The sequence below is a fragment of the Heterodontus francisci genome, chromosome 1, assembly GCF_036365525.1.
Source record: "Heterodontus francisci isolate sHetFra1 chromosome 1, sHetFra1.hap1, whole genome shotgun sequence".
NCBI lineage: Eukaryota > Metazoa > Chordata > Chondrichthyes > Heterodontiformes > Heterodontidae > Heterodontus > Heterodontus francisci.
In genome coordinates, this window is record NC_090371.1 from 275753977 (window position 1) to 275777466 (window position 23490).

General features: G+C 43.8%; 1 protein-coding gene across 3 annotated transcripts in view; it reads right to left on the minus strand.

The window, feature by feature from the left end:
• LOC137376813 (probable E3 ubiquitin-protein ligase HERC6) overlaps positions 1 to 23273 on the minus strand; it is a 39887-nt gene extending 16614 nt beyond the window's left edge. Inside the window, exons 1-11 of one of the 3 annotated variants that reach the window (XM_068045829.1) lie at positions 22670 to 23273; positions 16853 to 17012; positions 13472 to 13545; positions 13161 to 13382; positions 12378 to 12469; positions 10148 to 10275; positions 9170 to 9276; positions 8261 to 8325; positions 4783 to 4910; positions 3887 to 3946; positions 778 to 883 (exon numbers count right to left, since the gene is read on the minus strand). In XM_068045829.1, the coding sequence (XP_067901930.1) occupies positions 778 to 883; positions 3887 to 3946; positions 4783 to 4910; positions 8261 to 8325; positions 9170 to 9276; positions 10148 to 10275; positions 12378 to 12469; positions 13161 to 13382; positions 13472 to 13545; positions 16853 to 17012; positions 22670 to 22886 (1359 nt within the window). In that variant the 5' untranslated portion in view covers positions 22887 to 23273. Of the gene's footprint in view, positions 1 to 777; positions 884 to 3886; positions 3947 to 4782; positions 4911 to 8260; positions 8326 to 9169; positions 9277 to 10147; positions 10276 to 12377; positions 12470 to 13160; positions 13383 to 13471; positions 13546 to 16852; positions 17013 to 19278; positions 19830 to 20386; positions 21256 to 22669 lie in introns of those variants that run through there. The other 2 variants (XM_068045831.1, XM_068045830.1) reach the window with 2 other exon arrangements.
• Positions 23274 to 23490: the final 217 nt, after the last annotated feature.

Sequence of the window (23490 nt, forward strand, 5' to 3'; positions counted from 1 at the left end):
ACCATTGCAGGTGATTCTCTGGCTACAACTAGAAAAATAAGAATGGAACCAGGCAAATGCCGTTTCATTCAGCTGGGCAATGGTGGAAAGGTGTTGGAGGAGGATGGTGTGGTCAAACGTATCAAACATTGCAGTTTGGTGAAGAAAGACGAGGAGTGATCGTGACCGTGGTAAACTGTTACGTAGGATGGCATGCACGACTTTAATAAGAGCTGTTTTGGTACTGTGGTAGGGTCAGAAATCTGATTGGAGGGATTCAAGCATGGAGTTCCAGGAAAGGTGGCATGGATTTGGGAGGTGATAACACATTCAAGGACTTGAGAGGAAAGGGAAGTTGGAGTTTGGAGGTTTATTTGAAAAGGTCAAGGGTTGATTTGAAAGGGGTGATGATGGCAGGTTTGAAGGGGCCAGTAAATGAGGAAAGAGAACCATAAACATCAGCTAACATGGGGGCCAGGAAGGGAAGTTGGTGGTCAGCAGTTCAGTGGGAATAGGGTCGAGAGAGCAGGAGGCGGGCTCGTGGACAAAATTACCTTGGTGAAGACATGACTTGTTCAAGTTCAAGTTCCCGCTTTTCATTAAAAGTGACACTGCGGGTGTATTAGGATGTTCCATCTAGTTTATAATCCCAATGTTCATAATTTTTCACACCAGATGAAATTAACAAAACTAAATGCTACAAGATAGATATGTATTTTACACACTAATGGAAAACCAATACTCAAGGTGAAAACATTAATTATTTGGATATCCCAAAGAAACAGCAGAAATATTTACCTGGTTGACAGCCCAGTCCTTTTCAACAAGCTTCCCAAATATTTTTCTGGCAGCTTCAACATCAACACTCAAAAGGTCACTCTCTGTTTTACACTGGTCTCCGTCACTATAAGGCAGACATCAGAACTTTTAATACACCTTTAGTTTAGTTTAGAGATACAGCACTGAAACAGGCCCTTCAGCCCACTGAGTTTGTGCCGACCATCAACCACCCATTTATACTAATCCTACACTAATTCCATATTCCTACCACATCCCCACCTGTCCCTATATTTCCCTACCTATACTAGGGGCAATTGCTAATGGCCAATTTACCTATCACCCTGCAAGTCTTTGGTTTGTGGGAGTAAACCGGAGCACCCGGAGGAAACCCACGCAAACACAGGGAAAACTTGCAAACTCCACACAGGCAGTACCCAGAATTGAACCCGGGTCGCTGGAGCTGTGAGGCTGCAGTGCTAACCACTGCGCCGCCCAATATAATACTTCACAACACAAGAAAAGTTGCCACATGAAATTATTCCAAGCCCTTCATTTCAGTACGTCTCTGATCCAAATCCAAAACATTTTCCGTCTAATGAAATGACCGCTGCTGACACATTATGTATTATATAGAAACATAGAAAAACAGGAGCAGGAGTAGGTAATTCAGCTCTTCGAGTCTGCTCTGCCATTCAATACAATCATGGCTGATCATCCAAACTCAGTAATCTGTTCCCGCTTTATCCCCATAACCCTTGATCGCTTTAGCCCCAAGAATTATATCTAACTCTTTCTTGAATATATTTAATGATTTGGCCTCAATTGCTTTCTGTGGTAGAGAATTCCACAGGTTCACCACTCTCTGGATGAAGAAATCTTTCCTCATCTCAGTCCTAAATGGTTTACCCCTTATCCTTAGACTGTGACCCCTGGTCCTGGACTCCCCCGCCATCGGGAACATCCTTCCTGCATCTAGTCTGTCCAGTCCTATTAAAATTTTGTAGGTTTCTATGAGATCCCCTCTCATTCTTCTGAACTCTAGTGAATACAAGCCTAATCGATCCAATCTCTCTTCATATGTCAGTCCTGCCATCCCAGGAATCAGTCTGGTGAACCTTCGCTGCACTCCCTCTATAGCAAGGACATCCTTCCTCAGATAAGGAAACCAAGACTGCACACGATACTCAAGGTGTGGTCTCACCAGGGCCTTATATAATTGCAGCAAGACATCCCTGCTCCTGTACTCGAATCCTCTCGCTATGAAGGCCAACATACCATTTGCCTTCTTAATTGCCTGCTGCACCTGTATGCTTACTTTCAGCAACTGGTGCACAAGGACACCCAGGTCTCACTTCACCTCCCCCTTTCCCAATCTATCGCCATTCAGATAATAATCTGCCTTCCTGTTTTTGCCTCCAAAGTGGATAACCTCACATTTATCCACATTATACTGCATCTGCCATGTATTCGCCCACTCACTCAACCTGTCCAAATCACACTGGAGCTTCTCTGCGTCCTCCTCACAACTGAAAGTTTCTCTTTGATGGTAAGAGTGGATCTGATTTTTACCCAATGCACCATTCTTGTAATGAGTTGTATCTTTTTTGGGTAAGGCTATTAGTGAACATTTATTTTCCCCTAGCAAAACCATTAAAAAAAACCCACTAGAAACTGCAAGATAATGGGCTGAATTTTATCGGTCGCTCGACGCCACAGGTCACGGCGCAGGGGGTGGTAAAATTCTGCGGGGTCAGGACTGCCTCGATCTGCGACATCGAGAAGAGCCAGTCACACATTTCCAGTGGCGGGCGGACCTTGGTGCGACCCCCTGCCGCATGGTGGCGGGCCCTTCAGCTAAATATGTAAATCAAGAATGATTACATGCAAATGTACTTACCTGCAGGTGGCAGCCAACCCACGCCAATTTTATGGCTGCCATTCGTGCTCTGCACGCCTTTGGAACTCTGCACGGAGTTCCGAGGCAAGAACCTGGTGGGGAGGGGGGAGGATTAGAATTTTCAGGATGGGAGTGGTGGAGGAGCAGGGATATCATTTTTTATTGGATGTGGGGATGGTGGGAAGGGGGTTTTAGACCAAATGTTAGAAGTCCGGGGAGTAAAGTTTGAGAAGGGAATAAAGTTTTTACTGACATTAAAGTACCACTTAAATGACCATTGCAGAGGTTGGGGAAGGGCCATCCACATCTATATTAATTTTTTAATAAAAATTTAACAACGCTACACCTTTAAAAATTAAAATTAATTGTAAGGGCTTAAAACCCTTTAAAAATGGCGGCAGTGCCTGCGCAGTGGCGCCGCATACCATTGCCAGGTGCGTGGCGGCCGCCCCCTGCATATCGGGGGAAACCAATCCGCCCCCTCTGTGCCGACCATCAACCATCCATTTATACTGATCCTACACTAATCCCATATTCCTACCACATCCCCACCTGCCCCTATATTCCCCTACCACCTACCTATAATAGGGACAATTTATAATGGCCAATTTACCTATCAACCTGCAAGTCTTTGGTGGTGGAAGGAAACCGGAGCACTTGGTGAAAACCCACGCAGACACAGGGAGAACTTGCAAACTCCACACAGGCAGTACCCAGAATTGAACCCAGGGTCGCTGGAGCTGTGAGGCTGCGGTGCTAACCACTGCGCCGCCCTAATTGAGCACAAAATTTAGACTGACACTTCAGTGTGGTGCCAAGGGAGTTCTGCACTATTGGAGGTGCTGTCATTTGGATAAAATGTTAAACAGAGGCTCCGTCTGCCCTCAGTTGGAAGTAAAAAGGTCCCAGAATACTCTTTTGAAGAGCAGGGGAGTTCTCCCCGAGACCTAGCCAATACTTATCCTCAACCATCATAACAAATTATGTGGTCATGATGACATTGCTGTTTGTGGGAACTTGTGATGCACCAGTTGGTTGCTGCATTTCCAACACTTCACAAGTACCTCACTGTAAAGCACTTTGGGATGTCCTAACTTTGTGAAAGGCAGTGGTATATAAATGCATGCTTTTTTTTTTCTCCATACTTCAAACTCAGATTATAATAAATCTTCAGATTGATTTAATTGTTAAACTTCTGTCCCACTCACCTTTTCATAGTCATAGACTCACCTTTTCCACAGAAAACTCCCAGTGAGGCAGGACGAGGAGGAAAATATTAAACCAATCTCACTTTCACATGAAAGACAAAAAGTGTTAATAGTCAGTGTTGCTCATTTAAGACTGTGATATCTTCTAACAAATCTGACATAAAATTACAAACTAATTCCAACATGAAAAATAACAGTGAGCAGGTGTAATTTGTTCAATATCTCCTGTTTAAAACAATTCAGCGAAGGGAACATATTAATCAATCAATTATTTTCACAAAGTGCTTTCTTCTCTAAAGTATTTATTAAGTCTCCATTTTTAGAAAGCATTCTGTCCCTTCTTTGACCACTGATATTACCCAACTGAGAGACATCTAGATGCCACCACTGCCTGGTAACTGACTATTGCGTGGCGCACCAGAGTCCTGGATTGAACTTTACATTCTTCCTTATTGGCAAAGTAACTCCATTGGTGTTACCACCGAAATAGTGAACTCACCACACAGGAAATCACAAGCAGAAAGGTGCATACCCAGTTGTCATGACCTGGAATGCACTACCTGAAAGGGTGGTGGAAGCAGACTCAATAGTAACTGTCAAAAGGGAATGGGATATAGACTTGAAAAGAAAAAAAATTGCAGGGCTATGGGGAAAGATTGGGGGCAGTGGGACTAATTGGATAACTTTCAAAAGAACTGGCACAGGCTCAATGGGTTGAATGGCCTTCTTGAGTGCTTTTATGATATTACTTCTCCATGACAAGTGATGTCTTGTTCTCCAACAGGCCATGCCAATAAAGTGACCCATTTCTGTGAATTCACAGAGCATTGCAAACATTTTCAGCTCCAATGGATGTGAAAACTTATCTTAAAATATGCTTAGATGAGAAACCATAAAACCGACATAAACAGCACTGACTTTTCTGCATCAGATCTTTCTCTGCTGAAATCAGCTGTGTTGATCCATTTATCGACAATGGTTTCATCCATTGTGAGAATCTGCTGTGCGCTGTCTCTGCAGCGGAAGTCAGCTGCAGGAATTGGAAGCTACAAAAGCAAGTCAGGTAATTAAACAGTGAACTGACAGATTTGTAAAACAATAGCAATTTAATTCAATTGGCAACTCATGTGACCTTATATGTGACAGCAAGCCATTGATTGTACAATATATCCCAGAAGTGAGGCCCACACTGCAAGAGATCCTGCTCACAGGTGTGATGAGTTTGGTATCCAATGGCGTAACATTGAGTATTCTATTTAAATCACAAGTGTAACAATACACGAATACAAGAAAATGTAATTTTACTATGATATCAACTGGTATTTTAGGCCGGCATGCAGCAAGACTTGGACAACATTCAGACGTGGGCTGATAAATGATAAGTAACATTTGCATGACACACGTCAGGCAATGGTCATCTCCAAAAGGAGGGAATCTAACCAACCCCCCTGGACATTCAACAGCATTATCAATGCTGAATCCCTCACCATCAACATCCTTGTGGTTCCCATGAACCAGAAACTTATCTGGGCCAACCATAAAAATACTGTGGCTACAAGAGCAGGTCAGAAGCTAGAAATTCTGTGGTGACTAACTCACCTCCTGACTCCCCATAGCCTGTCCACCATCTGCAAGGCACAAGTCTGTTGGAATATTCTCCACTTGCCTGGATGGGTGCAGATCCAACACTCAAGAAGCTCACCATCCAGGATAAAGCAGCCTGCTTGATTGGCACCCCATATACAAACATTCACTCCCTCCACCACCAGCCCACAGTGGCAATAGTGTGTACCATCTACAAGATGCACTGCAGCAACTTGCCAAGCTTCCTTTGACAGCACCTTCCAAACCCTTGACCTCTACCACCTAGAAGGACAAGGGCAACAGACGCATGGGAATACCACCACCTGCAAGTCTGTCTCCAAGTCACACATCATCCTGATTTGGAACTATATCGCTGTTCCTTCACTGTGGCTGGGTCAAAAACCTGGAACTCCCTTCCCAACAGCACTGTGGATGTACCTACACCACATGAACTGCAGTGATTCAAGAAGACAGCTCACCACCACCTTCTCAAGGGCAATTAGGGATGGGAAAGAAATGCTGGCCTAGCCAGTGATGCCCACATCCCATGAAAGAATAGAGGGCACATTTGTACATCCAAACATAGAAATTATAGTTGATAATCTTAAATATATGCTTAGTGCACTCAAAATATTGAGGAGAATTTGATGCCAGCATATTGAGCATCTCATGAGAATCAGCAATGTTAATTTTGAGAATCCACCTGGGTGGGTTTTGTGTTAGTTTTGGGAACAGCGTGAAGTGGACTATGCACCTGCAGCATGGCTGTTCTTGCGAAAACGTTTGGAATTAGCTATTCTAGCAAAATGTCTGAACAACATCTGGAGCCAATACGGTGACATCCAAGTGTTCCCTTGCATCCCAGCAGATGTGTGAGCAAAATGGTGGGAATCCGTTTACATGTGAAGATCTATTAAGATTTAAGTATGCCATGGATTTCAGTTGTAACTTGCAGCTTGAATGCGTGCCCTCGTGAGTATGTACGTGCGTGAGTTGGGTGGGTTTTCCAGCACTGCTGCAGCAAGTTAAAGGGCTGCAGCAGTTTACAAATGGCTAAGCATGTATAAGCTGCTTTGGCCTTTGTTGTGTGGTAACTTCCTCTTATTCTTCCATGGTTTCTATGCAAAGGAAAGTCACACAGCAGACCACAATGATCTTGGACACACTTGTTGGAACTTCTTCATAGACATCCCGATCTGTCAAGGCATTTGAAGCACCATTTCAAAATGTCAATTGTGTGTTCTGTAATAATACCAGTAGCTTCCCAGAATTTGTGCTCAGCTTCTGTCTGTGGCTGGGAAAGATAGTCTTTATCTCTGAGGAGACTGCCTTCTTTTCTGCTTACGCCCTCAAATAAGCAAAGCGCAGCCTTGAAATTAAGACATTATGACTGCAGCCTGGGAAGCTGGCATTGCCCTGCACGATGTGATGTTGCTGATCATTGATCAACTACATTTTTGTGGATTTGAGGCAATGGCATTGTGTCCTATAACATTCGTGGTCACCAGTAATTATCCCTGGAGTTTAGGGTGTTCAGCAGTGCAAACACACTGTTCAATGTGTAAAGCAGCTTTTTCCATCGGGAACAAAAGCTATAATTCTACTTCCTAAAATAAATACAATTAGTAGTTTAGCCTGAACTATTGTTTGTTGGCATTATGTTTTCCTGATACGTCAGTGAGACCAAATATACACAGAAGCATCCCATATAATTTCTAGTGCATACTCGATTGGTACAGAGGTCCACTGTTGTCCTTGTAACTCAATAACCAATAATTCACACCGAGGTCCAGCTTTGTGGAAATGGGGCTTGGCTTTGGAAATTGACTTTTAAGAGCATGCATAAGTTTGGGAATTAGCACGGTGCCCTTTCCCTGCTCCCATCTCCCTTTCCCCACAGAACCCTTACAGCTAGCCCTCCTGATGGTGTAGCAGTTAAATGTACAAGCTGGACCAAAAAAATTCAGGAAGATCCCAGAATCAATTTCAGGGTTTATGGATAGTTAACCTCAGCGAAGGCAGCAGAAGGTGTGTACCAATGGCCTTGTAGACTATGCAGGCGGAAATCCACCAAAACTCCTGCTCCTGATCACTATTCAGTGGTTCCAGCTGCGAAGTGGCCATGTGCAGACATTGGCCGACAATAGGATTGGGCGGTGACGCACTCTGTGTTTGAATAGCACCCTGCCAATTACTGTCTTGGAGCACACATGAAGAATGGCCACTCGAGCGAGGTAATGTGAGGGTGCCTCTTGCCTGTGGATCTACATTGCGGATGTAAGTAAGCACCTTCTGAGAGAAGGAAAGAAAGGCTTGTATTTATACAGCACCTTTCACAACCTCAGGACATCCCATCCAGCCAATGAACTGCTTTTGAAGTGTGGTCACTCTTGAATTTGCAAAAAAACACAGCAGCCAATTTGCACACAGCAAGCTCCCACAAACAGCAATGGCCAGATAATCTGCTTTAGTGATGTTGAGTGAGGGATACATATTGACCAGGACACTGGGGAGAATTCTCCTGCTCTTCTTCAAAATAGTGCCCTGGGATCTTTTACATCTACCCAAGAGGACAGACAAGGTTTACCGTCTCACCCGAAAATAAAATCAGCGATGCAGAAGTGTCAAATAAAAAGAAACAAATGCTTAACTTAAATTTAAGGCCATTGTGCAGTATTAATGGGAGTTTCTAAGATATCGCTGTTACACAAGTAAATAAACCTAGACACGCTTTGCTCCTCACATTTTGAAGACTTAAATACAAGGTCATTTTGTATTAATATCTAACTGTGTGGACAGCGAGCGAGCTTACCTGAGTCTGAATGAAACTGGCATTTGCTCCTGCAAAAATCTTGTAAACTTTGGCATTTTGTGACTCTGCAACAGACAGACATTTTGGTAGAATAAGATCTGACTGGATACTCCCTCAGTGTAGCAAAATAAACCAGCAAGTACACCAGGAAGCTTGATCATACCAGTAACCCGAATAGAAGCAGATATTTGTGCTACAATGAACGCTTAAGGGAAATAATTATCTTACAGTATGTTAACTCTCATTTGCATGCCATATACTCCTTTAAGCATCACAATTCTGCCGTGCCTCGAGATGACAGCTTGATGGAATTTTCCCATTATAAAATTACCTGTCACACTGTCATGCCTACAGCTGCAGGCTTCTACCGCTAGATGGAGCGAATCAGCGATGGGCCTGCTCCTATAGAACTGGCAGTGGCTACCACTCCTGGTGGCGCAGCCAATACTACTGAGCTGCCAGTCCTCTGATTGGCCGGTAGCTCTTGGAGGTGGGATCCCCATCTTTAGCGGGATGGGGATCCTGGCGCTGGGCACTTAAGTGCCTGAGTGCCGTTGAATTGCGCCGGGGGGCTCCAAAAGGCGGGGGTGAGGTTCACCTGGGAGACCTGCCAGCGTGACTAAATTCTGCCCATTCTGCAGGAAAGGAAGGGGAAATGTAAGGGGATGATTGAAAATCAGGTGGTAGCAATATTGGTCCAACATCCTTAGTTGTTTCTAGCTGGGAAAAATCCTGTTGATTTAAAGTCATTTGCACTTTTAACAATGTAAACAGTATTCAGAAGGAAACTGAGTGTGCTATTGCTGATTCCATTTGGTGAAAATGAGCATATGTTGCTAATTTGGTTAAAACAGCATTTGCAGTCAAACTAAAAGCGACGTCTTGAATGAGTCACTGCAGTTCGATTACCTGTATGAACGTGGTTCCTTGTCAAATCATTCTCCAACTTCCCTCGGTATGCAAACCCAAAAGCAACAACGAGATCAGAGGATGGGATGTAGGCGAGGGTGTGATAGCTGAACAATACAAGTTGGTAAATAAAATTAACTTGTTGGTATTCATAACAGCTGAAGAACAAAAGCAAAAGCACACTCTGTTGCATTGGTATTGGTAGGCAATGGGACACCAATAGACTTTACAGACCAACATACGAATTAGGAGCAGGAGCAGGCCATGTTCGTATGTTCAATGGCTTTGTGGTCAAGATAGGAAAGATTAGCACTGCAGAACAGGACTCTATCCCTTCATCACAAGCGCACAGTGATAGCATTAAAATTTGCACGATAGTCACCCTGGAGATCTCTAAGTAAGAGTGCCAGAGGCGATTTACGCCACATGTTCAGACCAGTAAAAATTACATGGATTCTACACCACAAAAACAGGCCATTCAGCTCAACATGTCTGTGTTGGTGTTTATACTCCACACATGCATCTTCCCATTCTATTACCTCTTTCCACCTTGCCCTGCATCCCTCTATTCCTTTCTCTGTCATGCAAGTAACAGTCCTCCCTTTAAATGCATCTATGCTATTTGCTTCATGTAACAGTGAGCGTTCACATTCTCACTATTCTCTGTGGAAAGAAATTTTGTTTTAAAGAAATAGGTTTTGTTACTTGACACAAAATGGGCTAAATTGCCCAAAGCCAACACACAGTAGACAACACTCAGAACATTGTCCCTTCATATTTGAAGATAGATCCTAATGCTGGAAGCACAATGTAGTAAATCTAAGTCAGTCAACAAGACTTTAAAGGGGTATTTTTGAAACATGTTATATTGTATAGTATGTCGAATGGGGTATTCACCTTTTCAGAGTGGGCTGGAATCAAACCCAGCTTTGAGGAGAAGAACTGACAGACTGTGCTTCAAGCTCCAATGCCACTCACCTGCCGCAGGCTATCTGTGAAAACTCGCCTTCGTTTTGCTGCACCTTTTGAAATGTGCTCACGTCGGCCGTCGTGCTTAGTCCCAGTTGCCCAGAGCTTCCTTCTCCACAGGTGAAGATGTTTCCATCCTGCAAGGAGGGAACATACTATTAAAATTAGAGCTAGGCCATTCAGGAGGGAAATCAGGAAGCACTTCTTCACACTAAAGGTCGGGAAATCTTGAACTTTTTGGAACATGACAGGCACTATTATAAATGTATTATTTCCTGATGACACAAAACTAGGTGGGAATGCAAGTTGTGAGGAGTATGCAAGGAGGCTTTAAGGGGATCTGGACAGGCTAAGTGAGGGGCATGGACATGGCAGATGGAATATAAATGTGGATAAGTGTGAAATCATCCACTTTGATAGAAAAAACCCAGAAAGACAGAGTATTTCTTAAATGGGGTGTGTTTGGGAAGTGCTGATGTCCAAAGGGACCTGCGTATCCTAGTTTATGAGCCTCTAAAAGCTAGCATGCAGGTGCAGCAAGCAATTAGGAAGGTAAATGGTATGTTGGCCTTCATTGCAAGGCGTTTCCAGTATAGGAATAATGAAGTCTTGCTGCAATAGTATAGCACCTTGGTGAGACCACACCTGGAGTATGTGTACAGTTTTAGTCTCCTCATCTAAGGAAGGATATACCCTGCCATCGCGGGAGTGCAATGGAGGTTCACCAGACTAATTCCTGGAATGGTGGGATTGTCTCATGGGGAGAGATTGCAGAAACTGGGCCTGTATTCTCTGGAGTTTTGAAGAATGAGAGGTGATCTCATTGAAACTGAAAATTCTTACTGGGCATGACAGGGTGGATGTAGATCAGATGTTTCCCCTGGCTGATGGTTCTAGAACCAGAGTACACAGTCTCAAAATAAGGGGCAGGTCATTTAAGACTGAGATGAGGAGGAATTTCTTCACTCAGATAGTGGTGAACCTTTGGAATTCTGTACCCTAGAGGGCTGTGGAGGTACAGTCGCTGAGCGTGTTCACAATAGAAATCAATAGATATTTAGATACTAACAACATCAGGGGATATGGGGATAGCGTGGGAAAGTGGCATTGAGGTAGATCAGCCATGATCTAATTGTATGGCGGAGCAGGCTTGAAGGGCTGAACGGCCTACTCCTGCTCCAATGCTCCTAAATGCAAAATCTTTGTTTTGTCTTTAAATTCAGCCTTAACAAATGCTTACCACCCTCTGTATCTACAAACTTTCTCACCCAGAGAAATACGTTGCACCCTACAATAAGATACTGCCCCTGTCACATGGTTATGGAAGGGACTGGACCCAATGTTATATTGTCAACACCACAGCAACTGGGCTTGAAAACATCCCAAATCTGTCACTAGAGCAACTGGACTTTTCTGCTACTCAGTTAAACAGCCACAACAACACTATTGGCATTTATAGAGTGCCTTTACATAGAAAAACTTCAAGGCATTTAAGGAACACCAGTGACAGTTTAGGCATAGAGTTGTTCTTTAACTTTACATAGAGAGAAATATACCCGTTTGACCTTAATCAAGGTATCAAATCATAGCAGTTCACATTCTATCATCCATTCAATATACAATAGGAAGCATGATGGGGATTAACAGGGTCGATGTTACGAACAAATGGCCAGAGGGACTTGGCAGGTATTTTCCTCTCCAATGACAATGGTGTGTCAATTGTGGCACAGTGAGCCTTTCGACCTCCCAACTGCTCCAGGCACCTACTTCAACAAATTTTCTGGATTAGCCTCTTTTAACTATTATCGGTTGCTGCATGCCAGTGTTTTCGCATGCACTTGGGAGTCACCCTGTGGTCATATTTACAGGGGTGGAGTGGGGTGGGAATTTGGTCAGGGCTACATGACTCTAAGAAGCAACCAGCCTCCCTGACTATTGCCATCTGGCTGACTCCATTCAAAAGGAAATGGCCCCAACAAGTGACAGTGTCCGTCCCTTCAAGTTAAAAAGATTTATTATGGCCATTTACCTTTCCTGTTGCCTCATAACACTTTCCCGAACCACACAACTGATACCAACACTAGACTGCCAAAAGTAGGAGAAAAGCCTTGCTGAAGTACTTTTCTGACATCTGTCTCCGAAAATAAATTGGTAGCCAATATATCGCTTCGCTTCTACATCTCGAACTTGTCAGCTACTAATGAGAAGTCTCCAATAAGCCTATTGGCTGAAAGAATACCTTTGTTAGTACAGCAGTATGTTGACTCCCACAAGAGATGTATGTGACATTCAGCTTCTTCAGTTGCTTCACACGACATGGACTGACTTTATCTATTGAGAGAACAGCCTGCTTTAAAAATGCCTGACATTTAACATTTTTACCATCAGTAGATGGGAAAATCTTGGCACTCTACTTCAAACACAATATTAATGCCATACTCCCCACCAAATCAGCAGAAGGGAAGAAAGGAGAAAAAGTTTAAGGGTTGTATTTTCCTTTTTGGGATAATTTATTTTACATTTTTTTTTAAATGCCGCCCATCACAATGGTCATATTTTACCTGGATCGTGAGGAGAGCAGAAAACCAGATTATTATTACTGGTTATCAATAGCACTCCTTTCACACTTGTGAATCAACTATATTGCCACTTAACTCGTATAAATAAAAAACAGTTCATTCATCAAGCTCTGAAGTGTGTAATAGTGAGCTAAAGTTGGTGGCGATGGCCTTTCGTCAAATTTATGAGCATGATAATAGATGGAATGATTAAAAAAATGAAATAGGAACCGACTTACCAGTCCCCTTCCTGCCCAGGCACTACATAGGAGCAGCCCACTGCAGTTATTCAGCCCAGGAAAACCTGAATTTCCACGCATTTTATTTTCTCTGCAAATTTACTCACATGACCAAGACTGAAACTGGCACCAATGGACAAGGAGCCTATTTCAATTGATCCAGCTCATATCTCGATTGGCATCTGATTAACTTCTAGAAGAAAATGTATTCTGGCGTGTTCTTACTCTCGGTGTCCTTGAATCCCAGCTGTCCGTGATTGTTTCTTCCCCAACTGAACACTGCTCCTGAGAGAGACAGGGCGAAGCTATGTCTACCTCCTGCAGCGATCTGAGCCACTGGAATCCCCATCAGAGATATCACACAATTGGGAGAGAGCTTGCTGTGGACACCTTCACCAAGTCCCAGCTGCCCATAACTATTCTGTCCCCAGGAATAGACTGCACCATCTAAAGAGATTGGACAAACATTTTAATTAGACATTCCCCACAATAGGCACGACGCTGAAAGCTTAATTTAATAAGTAATAATGTGTTACCTTTAGAAAGAGCCAGTGAGTGGTAACGGCCACATGTCACCTGCACAATCGGAACTCCGAATAGTTCCACTCTCCTGCAAATGGAAAGAAAAATATTTTTTCAACTCTCCCAAAGTATGTGGAGGGTGTGCGACAGATTACATCATTACGGCCAATGTTGTCACCAGAATCTGTTTTCTTTCTATGGAACACTCTTCCCACTGCTACGATTCAAGGTTGAAGGAATGGGACATTAGGGACACAGCACCAACAATCTCTATTGGTGGTTTCAATGCTTTACAAACGTTATGACCTGTGAAAAACCAGCAGTAATGTATTGTTATTTAAATTCTGACTATTTATAACCAAGTCAAGGCCTTTTAATAGTTAATACCCATTGGTCCTGTTTTTCCATCGTCAACCCTGACTTCCATATAAATGCAGGAATTGCTAGATGAGAAAAGACCAAGGTCTATTTAGTTCCCCTTCTACCATCCTAGTAGCAGTATGATTCAACGATAATGGAGTTGTTGACTCATCATATCAATTAATCAATTAGTTTACCCAGACATGAGCTGAGAAAAACCCCAGTGGTAGAGAGCTTTGGGAATCATAAGTCCAAAGTCACTCCCAGGCACACTTACCGCATCATGTCTCAAATTACTCATACATTGTAAATACTTGTTACTTTCTGACATAAATCTATCTAATTTGCATTTGAATGAATTAACAATTCCTTCTTTCACCATCTTTCTAGGCAGCCTGTTCAATAGATTGACCACTCACTGACTGACTGAACTATTGTTTCCACAGATTAGTTTTGAATTTAACCCCCCCTCCCCTACTATAAATGCCAGCTTTGTTTTCTGCTTCCACTGTTTGGACAAGGGGAATGTTCCAGCCTGATCAAAAAAATGATTGTGTCTCTGGGACAGGTAAGGGCGGCACAGTGGAGCAGTGGTTAGCACCGCAGCCTCACAGCTCAAGCGACCCGGGTTCAATTCTGGGTACTGCCTGTGTGGAGTTTGCAAGTTCTCCCTGTGTCTGCGTGGGCTTTCTCCGGGTGCTCCGGTTTCCTCCCACAAGCCAAAAGACTTGCAGGTTTGTAGGTAAATTGGCCATTATAAATTGCCACCAGTGTAGGTGGTAGGGAAATATAGGGACAGATGAGGATGTGGTAGGAATATGGGATTAGTGTAGGATTAGTATAAATGGTCGGCACAGACTCGGTGGGCTGAAGGACCTGTTTCAGTGCTATATCTCTAAATCTAAAGATCCTAGTGAGCATGACAACTTCCCTGCAGGCAACAGAATTGGAACGAAAGCTTCCTAGCATATCACAGCCATCTGTACCAACCCCACTTTGGGCTGTATGTTCCGATGAAAAACAACGCGTTGTTTGTGGTGCAGAGATAGACTTAACCCAACCCACACCCGCTCCCGAGAGATAATCCGCAAGGACAGTCGTCAGTCGGCATCACCCTTCCTGTAGTAGGCAAAATAATCACTCAATTTCTCTGCCACGAGTGGCCTGAGACCTGTCAGGAGTGACCCTCTGCTTGGTCTACGGGTACTGTAAATAGCCAACTGTGACCACCAGCCTTAGCACAAACAGAGTGTGCTGTCCCAAAAGCCAGCAGAAATTCAGTCAACTTGTGTAGTTCTCCAGTGTTCAGGGAATAGTCCATTGTATCCATGTTGCTTTCAGACACTGTGATCATGAAGGACATAAATCAAAAGGACCTTTGCTTCCTTAAACTTCAGAGATTAAAGCTAAATGTCCGATCAGTATTAGCCATGATTCGGTGGTAGCAATCTCGCCCATGTAAAACCCCTCGGGCTGTATGCACCAAAATGTAGTTTTGTTGTGTAATGCAAATGTACATTGCATGTAAAATGGAATGGAAAGGGTTTATTTATTTAATTCATTAATTTATTTAGTTAGAGATACAGCACTGAAACAGGCCCTTCGGCCCACCGAAACTGTGCCGACCAACAACCACCCATTTATACTAACCCTACAGTAATCCCATATTCCCTACCACCTACCTACACTAGGGACAATTTACAATGGCCAATTTACCTATCACCTGCAAGTCTTTGGCTGTGGGAGGAAACCGGAGCACCAGGCGAAAACCCATGCGGTCACAGGGAGAACTTGCTTCTGAAGCAACTCACGTTCTGTATCAAAGGAAATGGATTTCTTTTGCACTTTCTAGAATGTCAACCTGGAACAGTTTTGTGATCTTTTATTTGCAGATTTTTATGAATGAAGTATATTTTTTGGGGAAAAAAGTAGCAATCTCGTCTGCCATCTTTCGTCTGTCTGTCGGCATGTCAGTTTGCCTACACTTCAAAAGTACTTAATTGGCTATAAAGTGCTTTGGGATGGTTAGAGGTTGTGAAAGGTGCTATATAAATGCAAGTTATTTCCTTCCTTTCCAGGCATTAAAGGTTGGTTGATGGGGGCCACTGGCTGGAAACTCATGGTTCCACAGTCACTGAGTTTCTAACTTAACTTGCTGACTAGTGCTCCCTCCATGCACCACTTTTGACCAGGATTGTGCAACTGGAGAACAAGCCCTAATTTGCCATCCTCACATGTCGATGCATGTTTCCCCAGGAATACCTATGATTCAACAACAACAACTTGCCTTTACCATAGTAAAATGTCCCAAGGTGTATTACAGGAGTGTTATCTAACGAAATTTGACACTGAGCCACATAAGGAGATATTAGGGCAGATGACCAAAAGCTTGAACAGAGGCAACGTTTCCTCTAATTTATTTTGGAGCGCATGGGCAATTTGTTTAAGTGCGCGGCCCCATTACATTTTTTTGCGCGGTTCTGCACGTGCGGTAATTTAATGGGGCCAACTTGTGCGGAGCCTGCACAGCTGTATAGCATAGAGGGAACTTTGGTCAAAGGTAGGTTTTAAGGAACGTCTTAAAGGAGGAAGGTGGAGGAGAGGTTTAGGGAGGGAATACCAGAGCTTAGGGCTTTGACAGCTGAAGATATGTCTGTCAATGGCGGAGTAATTAATATTGGGGATGTGCAAGTGACCAGAATTGGTGGGGTGGGGTATCTCAGAGGGTTGTAGGGCTGGAGGAGATTGTGGTGGGGGAGGGGGAGGCCAGAGAGGTATTTGAAAACAAGGATGAGTACTAATCCAATGTTACCATCCTTTTCTACGAGGAAGAATACTGGCCGCCTAGAGATATGGTAATGTACGCATTACTATTTATTACTAGACTGTGTGCAGTTGATGATATGTCAGAATAATCACTTGAATTGATGTGGTAATAACTAGCTGTTTTTATTTACAGACTCTCTAGAATAATCTGTGAAAGAATAACCAAAAGCAAGGGAGACCTTGGAATGCAATTGCAACGACATTTATACCTTGGATGAGAATTGATGCTATTGCATTTCCCATTACCCAGCTGTCCATAAGTTCCAGCTCCCCAGCCAAAGACAGATCCATTTTCACAAAGAGCCAAGGTGTGATGCTTGCCACAGGCCACACGGACCACCTTCTCTGTATTTCGAGCCATTACCTGATCTGTAAAATAAACAGCATATGTACGTGACATGTGTAAATTATTCCCTGTGAAAATTACATTGACCAAAGAATGGCCAATAAAAAAAAATTTAAACAACTGGAAAAAGGGATTTATTATTAGATCCTTTTTGAAACCATTTCATTTGATTCCAAAATTGCTGGCAATGGTATAGTTACAAATTTCAAAATTTTCTGTAGTCCTCAACAGTTTGGGCAACAGTTCGGGCAACAGTTCAAAGCCATGTTTATGCTCTGAAAAATTGAGACGTAACATTACCCCACTGATCCTGGGTACCTTTTCACCGCAGTCATTGTTGAGTTTAAATGGGCATGATTGGAGATTTAAGGGTACTGACATAGTATCCAAAGGCTTCTAGATAAAAAGTGAAACACTTGTGTTCTGATAATATATCTCACTTTGTCTTAGCTCTTAGTGTACACAACAGTATATCTTATACCTTTAAAGATAAAACATTGCTGCGATAGTTTCTTATATTATGTAATAGTATGTAATAGGAGTGGCACAGTGGTTAGCACCGCAGCCTCACAGCTCCAGCGACCCGGGTTCAATTCTGGGTACTGCCTGTGTGGAGTTTGCAAGTTCTCCCTGTGTCTGCGTGGGTTTTCTCCGGGTGCTCCGGTTTCCTCCCATATGCCAAAGACTTGCAGGTTGATAGGTAAATTGGCCATTATAAATTGCCCCTAGTATAGGTAGGTGGTAGGGAAATATAGGGACAGGTGGGGATGTGGTAGGAATATGGGATTAATGTAGGATTAGTATAAATTGGTGGTTGATGGTCGGTACAGACTCGGTGGGCCAAAGGGCCTGTTTCAGTGCTGTATCTCTAAACTAAAGTATAAAGGGAAATGTGGGGATGTCACTGAGTAGTTGCCCGTATCTCCTGGACACCCTCATCCCTCATTTTTTGTTGCTGTTTTGACAAGGGTGGCACAGTCACTGGTGTAGCCCCAATGTGTTGTCCAACAAGGTAATGTGACTGCCTTTATTCTATTATTCATCACATGACACGAATTCCCAATCTCAGATGTGTTGCCGCAGAAAACATTCATTCAATCAGAAGCCAGGTATTTTTATTTATTTTTAATTCATTCTTGGGATGTGTGTTTTGCACGCAAGGCCAGCATTTGTTGCCCATCTTTAAGTGCCCTCGATTAAAGGCCTTCTTGGGTATAAAATTGAAACCCAACCCAGGCCCAAGTCCTTTAATTTTTTTCACGCCCGACCTGAATATCACAATAAATTTAATGATAACAAACATGTTATTGTGCTCTACCTTGTTCTATCCTGTTCATACGTTCCAGCAGCAGGCTATTCCTGCAGATGGAGTTGTGGGGAATCATGGATGAGCCTGATCCCATGAGTTCCCAGAAGCAGCACTCTCCAGCCCAACCCAAGTCCAAATGCTGGATTCGGAATATTGACCTGACCCTATCCAAACCTGTTGGGTTCGGGTAGCCATGCTTTACCGTTGATAACTGAGTGGCTTGCTGTGGGTCTGGAGTCACATGTAGGCCAGCAGATTTCCTTCCCTAAAGGGCGTTAGTAAAACAGAAGGGTTTTTTTTTTTTTTTACAACAATCAATGATAGATGGTGCCATGAAACTATTCCAAAATGTTCTTTTATTAATTGAATGCCATGGTGCCACCAGCTCCCATGGTGGGATTTGAACCCCTGTCCCCAGAGGAATTAACCTGGGCCTCTAGATTAATAGTTCAGTGAAATTACCACTACCCCTCCTTCTCCCCCTGGTAGAAGGAGGGAGATGCTGGGCCATGAGGTGACAGATTATGGTTGAATACAATTCTGCTGCTGCCGATGGCCCACAGAGCCTCACGGATGCCTAGTTTTGAGCTGCCAGAACGATCCCATTTAGCACGATGGTCGTGCCACACAACAGGGTGTCCTCAGTCTGAAGATGGGACTTTGTCTCCATATGGACTGTATGATGATCATTCCCACCAATATATTGTCATGGACACATGCATCTGTGACAGGTAGATTGAAGAGGACGATATCAAGTCAGTTTTTCCCTCTTGTTGGTTCTCTCACCACCTGCCGCAAGCCCAATCTGGGGACTCAGCCAACTCAGTCAGTAGTATCCCCCACATTTAAGTCCCTCACCCAGAGTACATTGTGTCCTTGCTATCCTCAGTGCATCTTCCAAGAGGTGTTCAACATGGAGGAGCACTGATTCATCAGCTGGAGGAGGGCAATAGGTGGTAATCAGCAGGGGGTTTCCTTACCCATGTTTGACCTGAAGCCATGAGACGTCATGGGGTCTGGAGTCAATGCTGAGGACTCCCAGGGTTGCTTCTCTGTAGGGCAGAGGGGTAAATCGGGGAACAAATCACACCACACTGCTCAATCTACATTCTAAAGGCCTGTTTTAGCACCAAATAGGCCTCAGAGCAATCAGTCCTCAACCTTTCCCTGACCCACCCAACCAGGATCAGCCCAGTTACAAACATTACAAGAAAGATTCAGGAGAAGAATGTCCTTGAACCCATTTAAAATAAAATCATTTTTGGGATGTGGGCTTTGCTGGCAAGGCACAATATGACAAGGCCCATTTAATTTGCCTTCTACATTGTGGTATTTGCATGGTACAATGATAATGAAGAGGTTGATTAATCTCTAACAATTCATCTACAACAGACCCTGACATGACAAGGCAAAACCTCAGTGCTGGAATGGTTGGCACCATTGGTCCATCAACTGCTGCTGGAGGACTATCAATTCGGTGAAAGACACCCTTTGGTCTGCCCGAAACTTGCTGGTCTTCCAGCGCAAAGAGTTGTCCACCACCGAATGTTGCAGACTGGCACATTCCAAGGTCCAGGACTACGTGCTGAGGGACGCAGTAAAGCTTGGGGCAGCCGCAGCAAAGGCTCAATGGGGAAAGACCACAGTGTAAGGTCCCCCCACCATAGTGAACTGAGGGGCTGGATCCATGGGAAACCCCTCGAACTGTATAGTTAATATTTTCAATTGCTGTAAATGTAAAACTGTAATTGGCATGACAATTGTGAAACGGAAGGGTTGTGAAGAAACTAATGATAGTATTGAAGGAAACTGATCTCCCTTGCAATGTTTGTATTTTTTGAAACTGTTTGGCAATGTAATTTTTACAGATTTTTATGAATAAAGTATATTTTGGAAAAAAAAAACCATTGGTCCAAAGTCATCAATTCTGCCCCAGCATGCTACACATGTCATGCCCCTCATTTTCCTGTGAGTATTACAAGCCCTCCATATTTAAAAAAAAAACAGCTCCCAGTAATTAGGAACATTGGAAAGTGCAGGACTGGAAATTACCCAATAGACTAGCTGGTCGGTCCCAAAAAACAATACCTTCTCAATCACCTATACTCTCAAATATCTATCCAATTCTTCCTTAAATTTTCCATCTCATCTGCCTCTGGGTAGTTGGATCCACATATAGTTAACTCTACATAAAAAGGAGTAGTTAAATAAATTGAAAGCTTTCAAACAAATTGATTTTCATTTCATAAACCATATTTGTGAAGTTCAATTTTTACACAGTGACATCCTTTCTGTAAGTGTATACCACACCTGAGGAAGAATATAGTGGCCTTGTAGGGAGCACAGCATAGATTTACCAGAATACCACCTAGACTTCAAGGGTTAAATTGCATGAGATTACATAAACTAGAGTTGCAATCCCTGGAATTTATAAAGTTAAGGGGTGATTTGATTGAAGTTTTCAAGTTATTAAGGGGAACAGATAGGGTAGATAGAGAGAATCTATTTCTGCTGGTTGGAGAGTCTAGGACCAGGGGGAATAGTCAAAAAATTCAAGCCAGACCTTTCAGGAGTGTAATTAGGAAACACTTCTACACACAAAGGGTGGTAGAGGTTTGGAAATACAAATTAGGAGCAGGAGTAGGCCACTCGGCCCCTCGAGCCTGCTCTGCCATTCAATAAGTTGATGGCTGAACTGATTACGCCAAATTCTCGACTAACCCGATAACCTTTCACCCCCTTGCTTATCAAGAATCTATCTACCTCTGCCTTAAAAATACAAAGGGACTCCTGACAACGCAGAACGGGCACGGAGCGATCACGGATGGCATCAATGTGTGCAAACATTTGCCATCCTGCCAGTATGAATGCACATAAGCGCGTACATGACTTCACCACGCAATTTCGCCCTCACCCCTCAACAACCATCACCCTTCACCCCTACCCTACTCCCTCCCACCATCCCTGCTTGAATCGCTATTCACCCCGTTCGATCCGCACCATTCCGCTACCTTCCCTCAGCCACTTGCTCCCCCTGCCCACTTCCCCCCTCAGCCACTCACTTTCTCTGCCAGTTTCCCATCCTCAACCACTCACTTTCTCTGTCCGCTTTCCCCCCTCAGCCATTTGCTCCCACCGTTGATGTTTTCTCCCCCCACCGGCCCACATCAGCGGCTCGCTCCAGGCCTCACCACTGCTCCCCTCAGCCAATCGTTCCCCGCACCACCCCCCCCCCCCAACCAGCCTGCTCTCCAGCCGCTCGCTCCCCACTTCCCCACCCACCTCCAGCCACTAGCTCCAGGCTGCAGTTACCCCTAGTTCTACATTTTCCCCACAAGGGGAAACATCCTCTCCACATCCACCCTGTCAAGACCCCTCAGGATCTTATCTGTTTCAATTTGCCTCTTACTCTTCTAAACTCCAGCAGATACAAGCCTAGCCTGTCCAACCTTTCCTTATAAGATATTGTGCCCATTCCAGGTGTCAGTCTAGTAAACCTTGTCTGAACTGCTTTCAACATAGATATTTGTTAAGCGAAGGGAATAAGGGATATGGGGCAAAGGCAAGTGTGTGGAATTAGGCTGCTCATTAAATAGTGGAACAGGCTCGAGGGGCTGAATGGCCCCTATTTCTTCATGCCCACATAATGAGAGTCAGTAATTTTTTGATGAGCACCCAGTTTTGCAGAAGCAGACCAAAGATATACTGGGGGGGGGGGGGGGGGGGCGGAGAATGGCACTGGTTGAAGTCTAAATTCATCAATTATCAAAGCATGATATAGAATTTGAAAAGTGATTAATTGAATGAATCATTAATGCAGAGAGGCAAAGACAGAGAGGGTCCCAGGTAGAATGGCAACACCATAGTGATACTGCCAGCACCTCCTGCTACAAGTACATGAAACCTAAATGTTCTTGTATCTTTGAACGGAGCACATTTCAGTGATGACGTTGTAAATCGAAACTGAACAGCAACAGATCCCTGGAAAGAAACAAGAGGGAGAAAACGAAACTTTAGAGATGGGAACAAAAAGCATTCCGAGTCAGTGGGCAAGAGCTGTAACGGGGGGGGGGGGGGGGGTACTTGTATGTACAATTAAACCAAAATAAGCTAATTAAATTGCCATTGTTTTATAACGAGAGTTTAATCAGTTAACTGCGCGCAAGAAAGGAATACAGCCCATGGAGTTAGTGTCGGGAGGAATAAAGACACTTGGATTTGGGGAAAAGGAAGAAATGCAGAAATAACTGTTAGGGATTAGAGTGGCTACTTGAGACTGAAGCTAGCTCCGGAGTTTACTGATGGGTGCAGAGTGTAATAGGGAGTTCACTATGGAGCCCCCTCTACATCGAGATCACTTTGATTCCTTACCAAAGGGAGATTCGCTCGCCTGCCTCCCAAGTTGTCCCTTCGCGTTGTCGCCGCAAGTGAACACGGTGCCATCAGCCAGGAGAAACACCGAGTGCCTTTCTCCACAACTCACTTCTTTCACCGTCCGGTCCCGTAAGCATTGGATTTCTTGCGGTTCTGAAGTGACTCGGTGTTTTAATCCCAGTTGAGTGGGCACACCGTCTCCCCAGCAAAACATCTTGTCCACTGCTCCCTAGGAGCCTCAGTGACACACACTCTCACTCTCTCTCTCTCTGTGTACTGCTTCGCTAATAACTGCCTTAAAGTATCAAAACAGCCTCATTGGCAAAGGTACAAGGCAGACTACACTTCAGACCAATCCGTGACTCAGCGTCCTTGATGCATTTTTCATTCTCGATGCAAAAATTATTCCCCAATCACTCTAAAGTGGCAGCAATTAGATTTGGAAGGTTCTAAGGAAAGATATTGACCTAAAACGTTCGCTCTGTCTCTCACTCCACAAATGCTGCCTCAACTACTGAACATTTCCAGCACTTTCCGTTTTTTTTTATCTCATTAGAGATCTTGACGCATTTCACGGTGACAAGCTGCAGTCAATTAAGTAGTTTTGAAATGTTGTCAACTATTGTAATAAAGGGGGCAGCCAAGATAATAAAAAAGGAAGACTTGCCTTTTTGTGCTTTTTGTGACCACCGGATGTCTCAAAGCTGCAGCAAATGAAATACTTTTGAAGTGTAGTGACTGTTGTAGGAAACCTGGCAGCCAATTTGTGCACAGCAAGCTCCCACAAACAGCAATGTGACATAAGATTATCTATACGT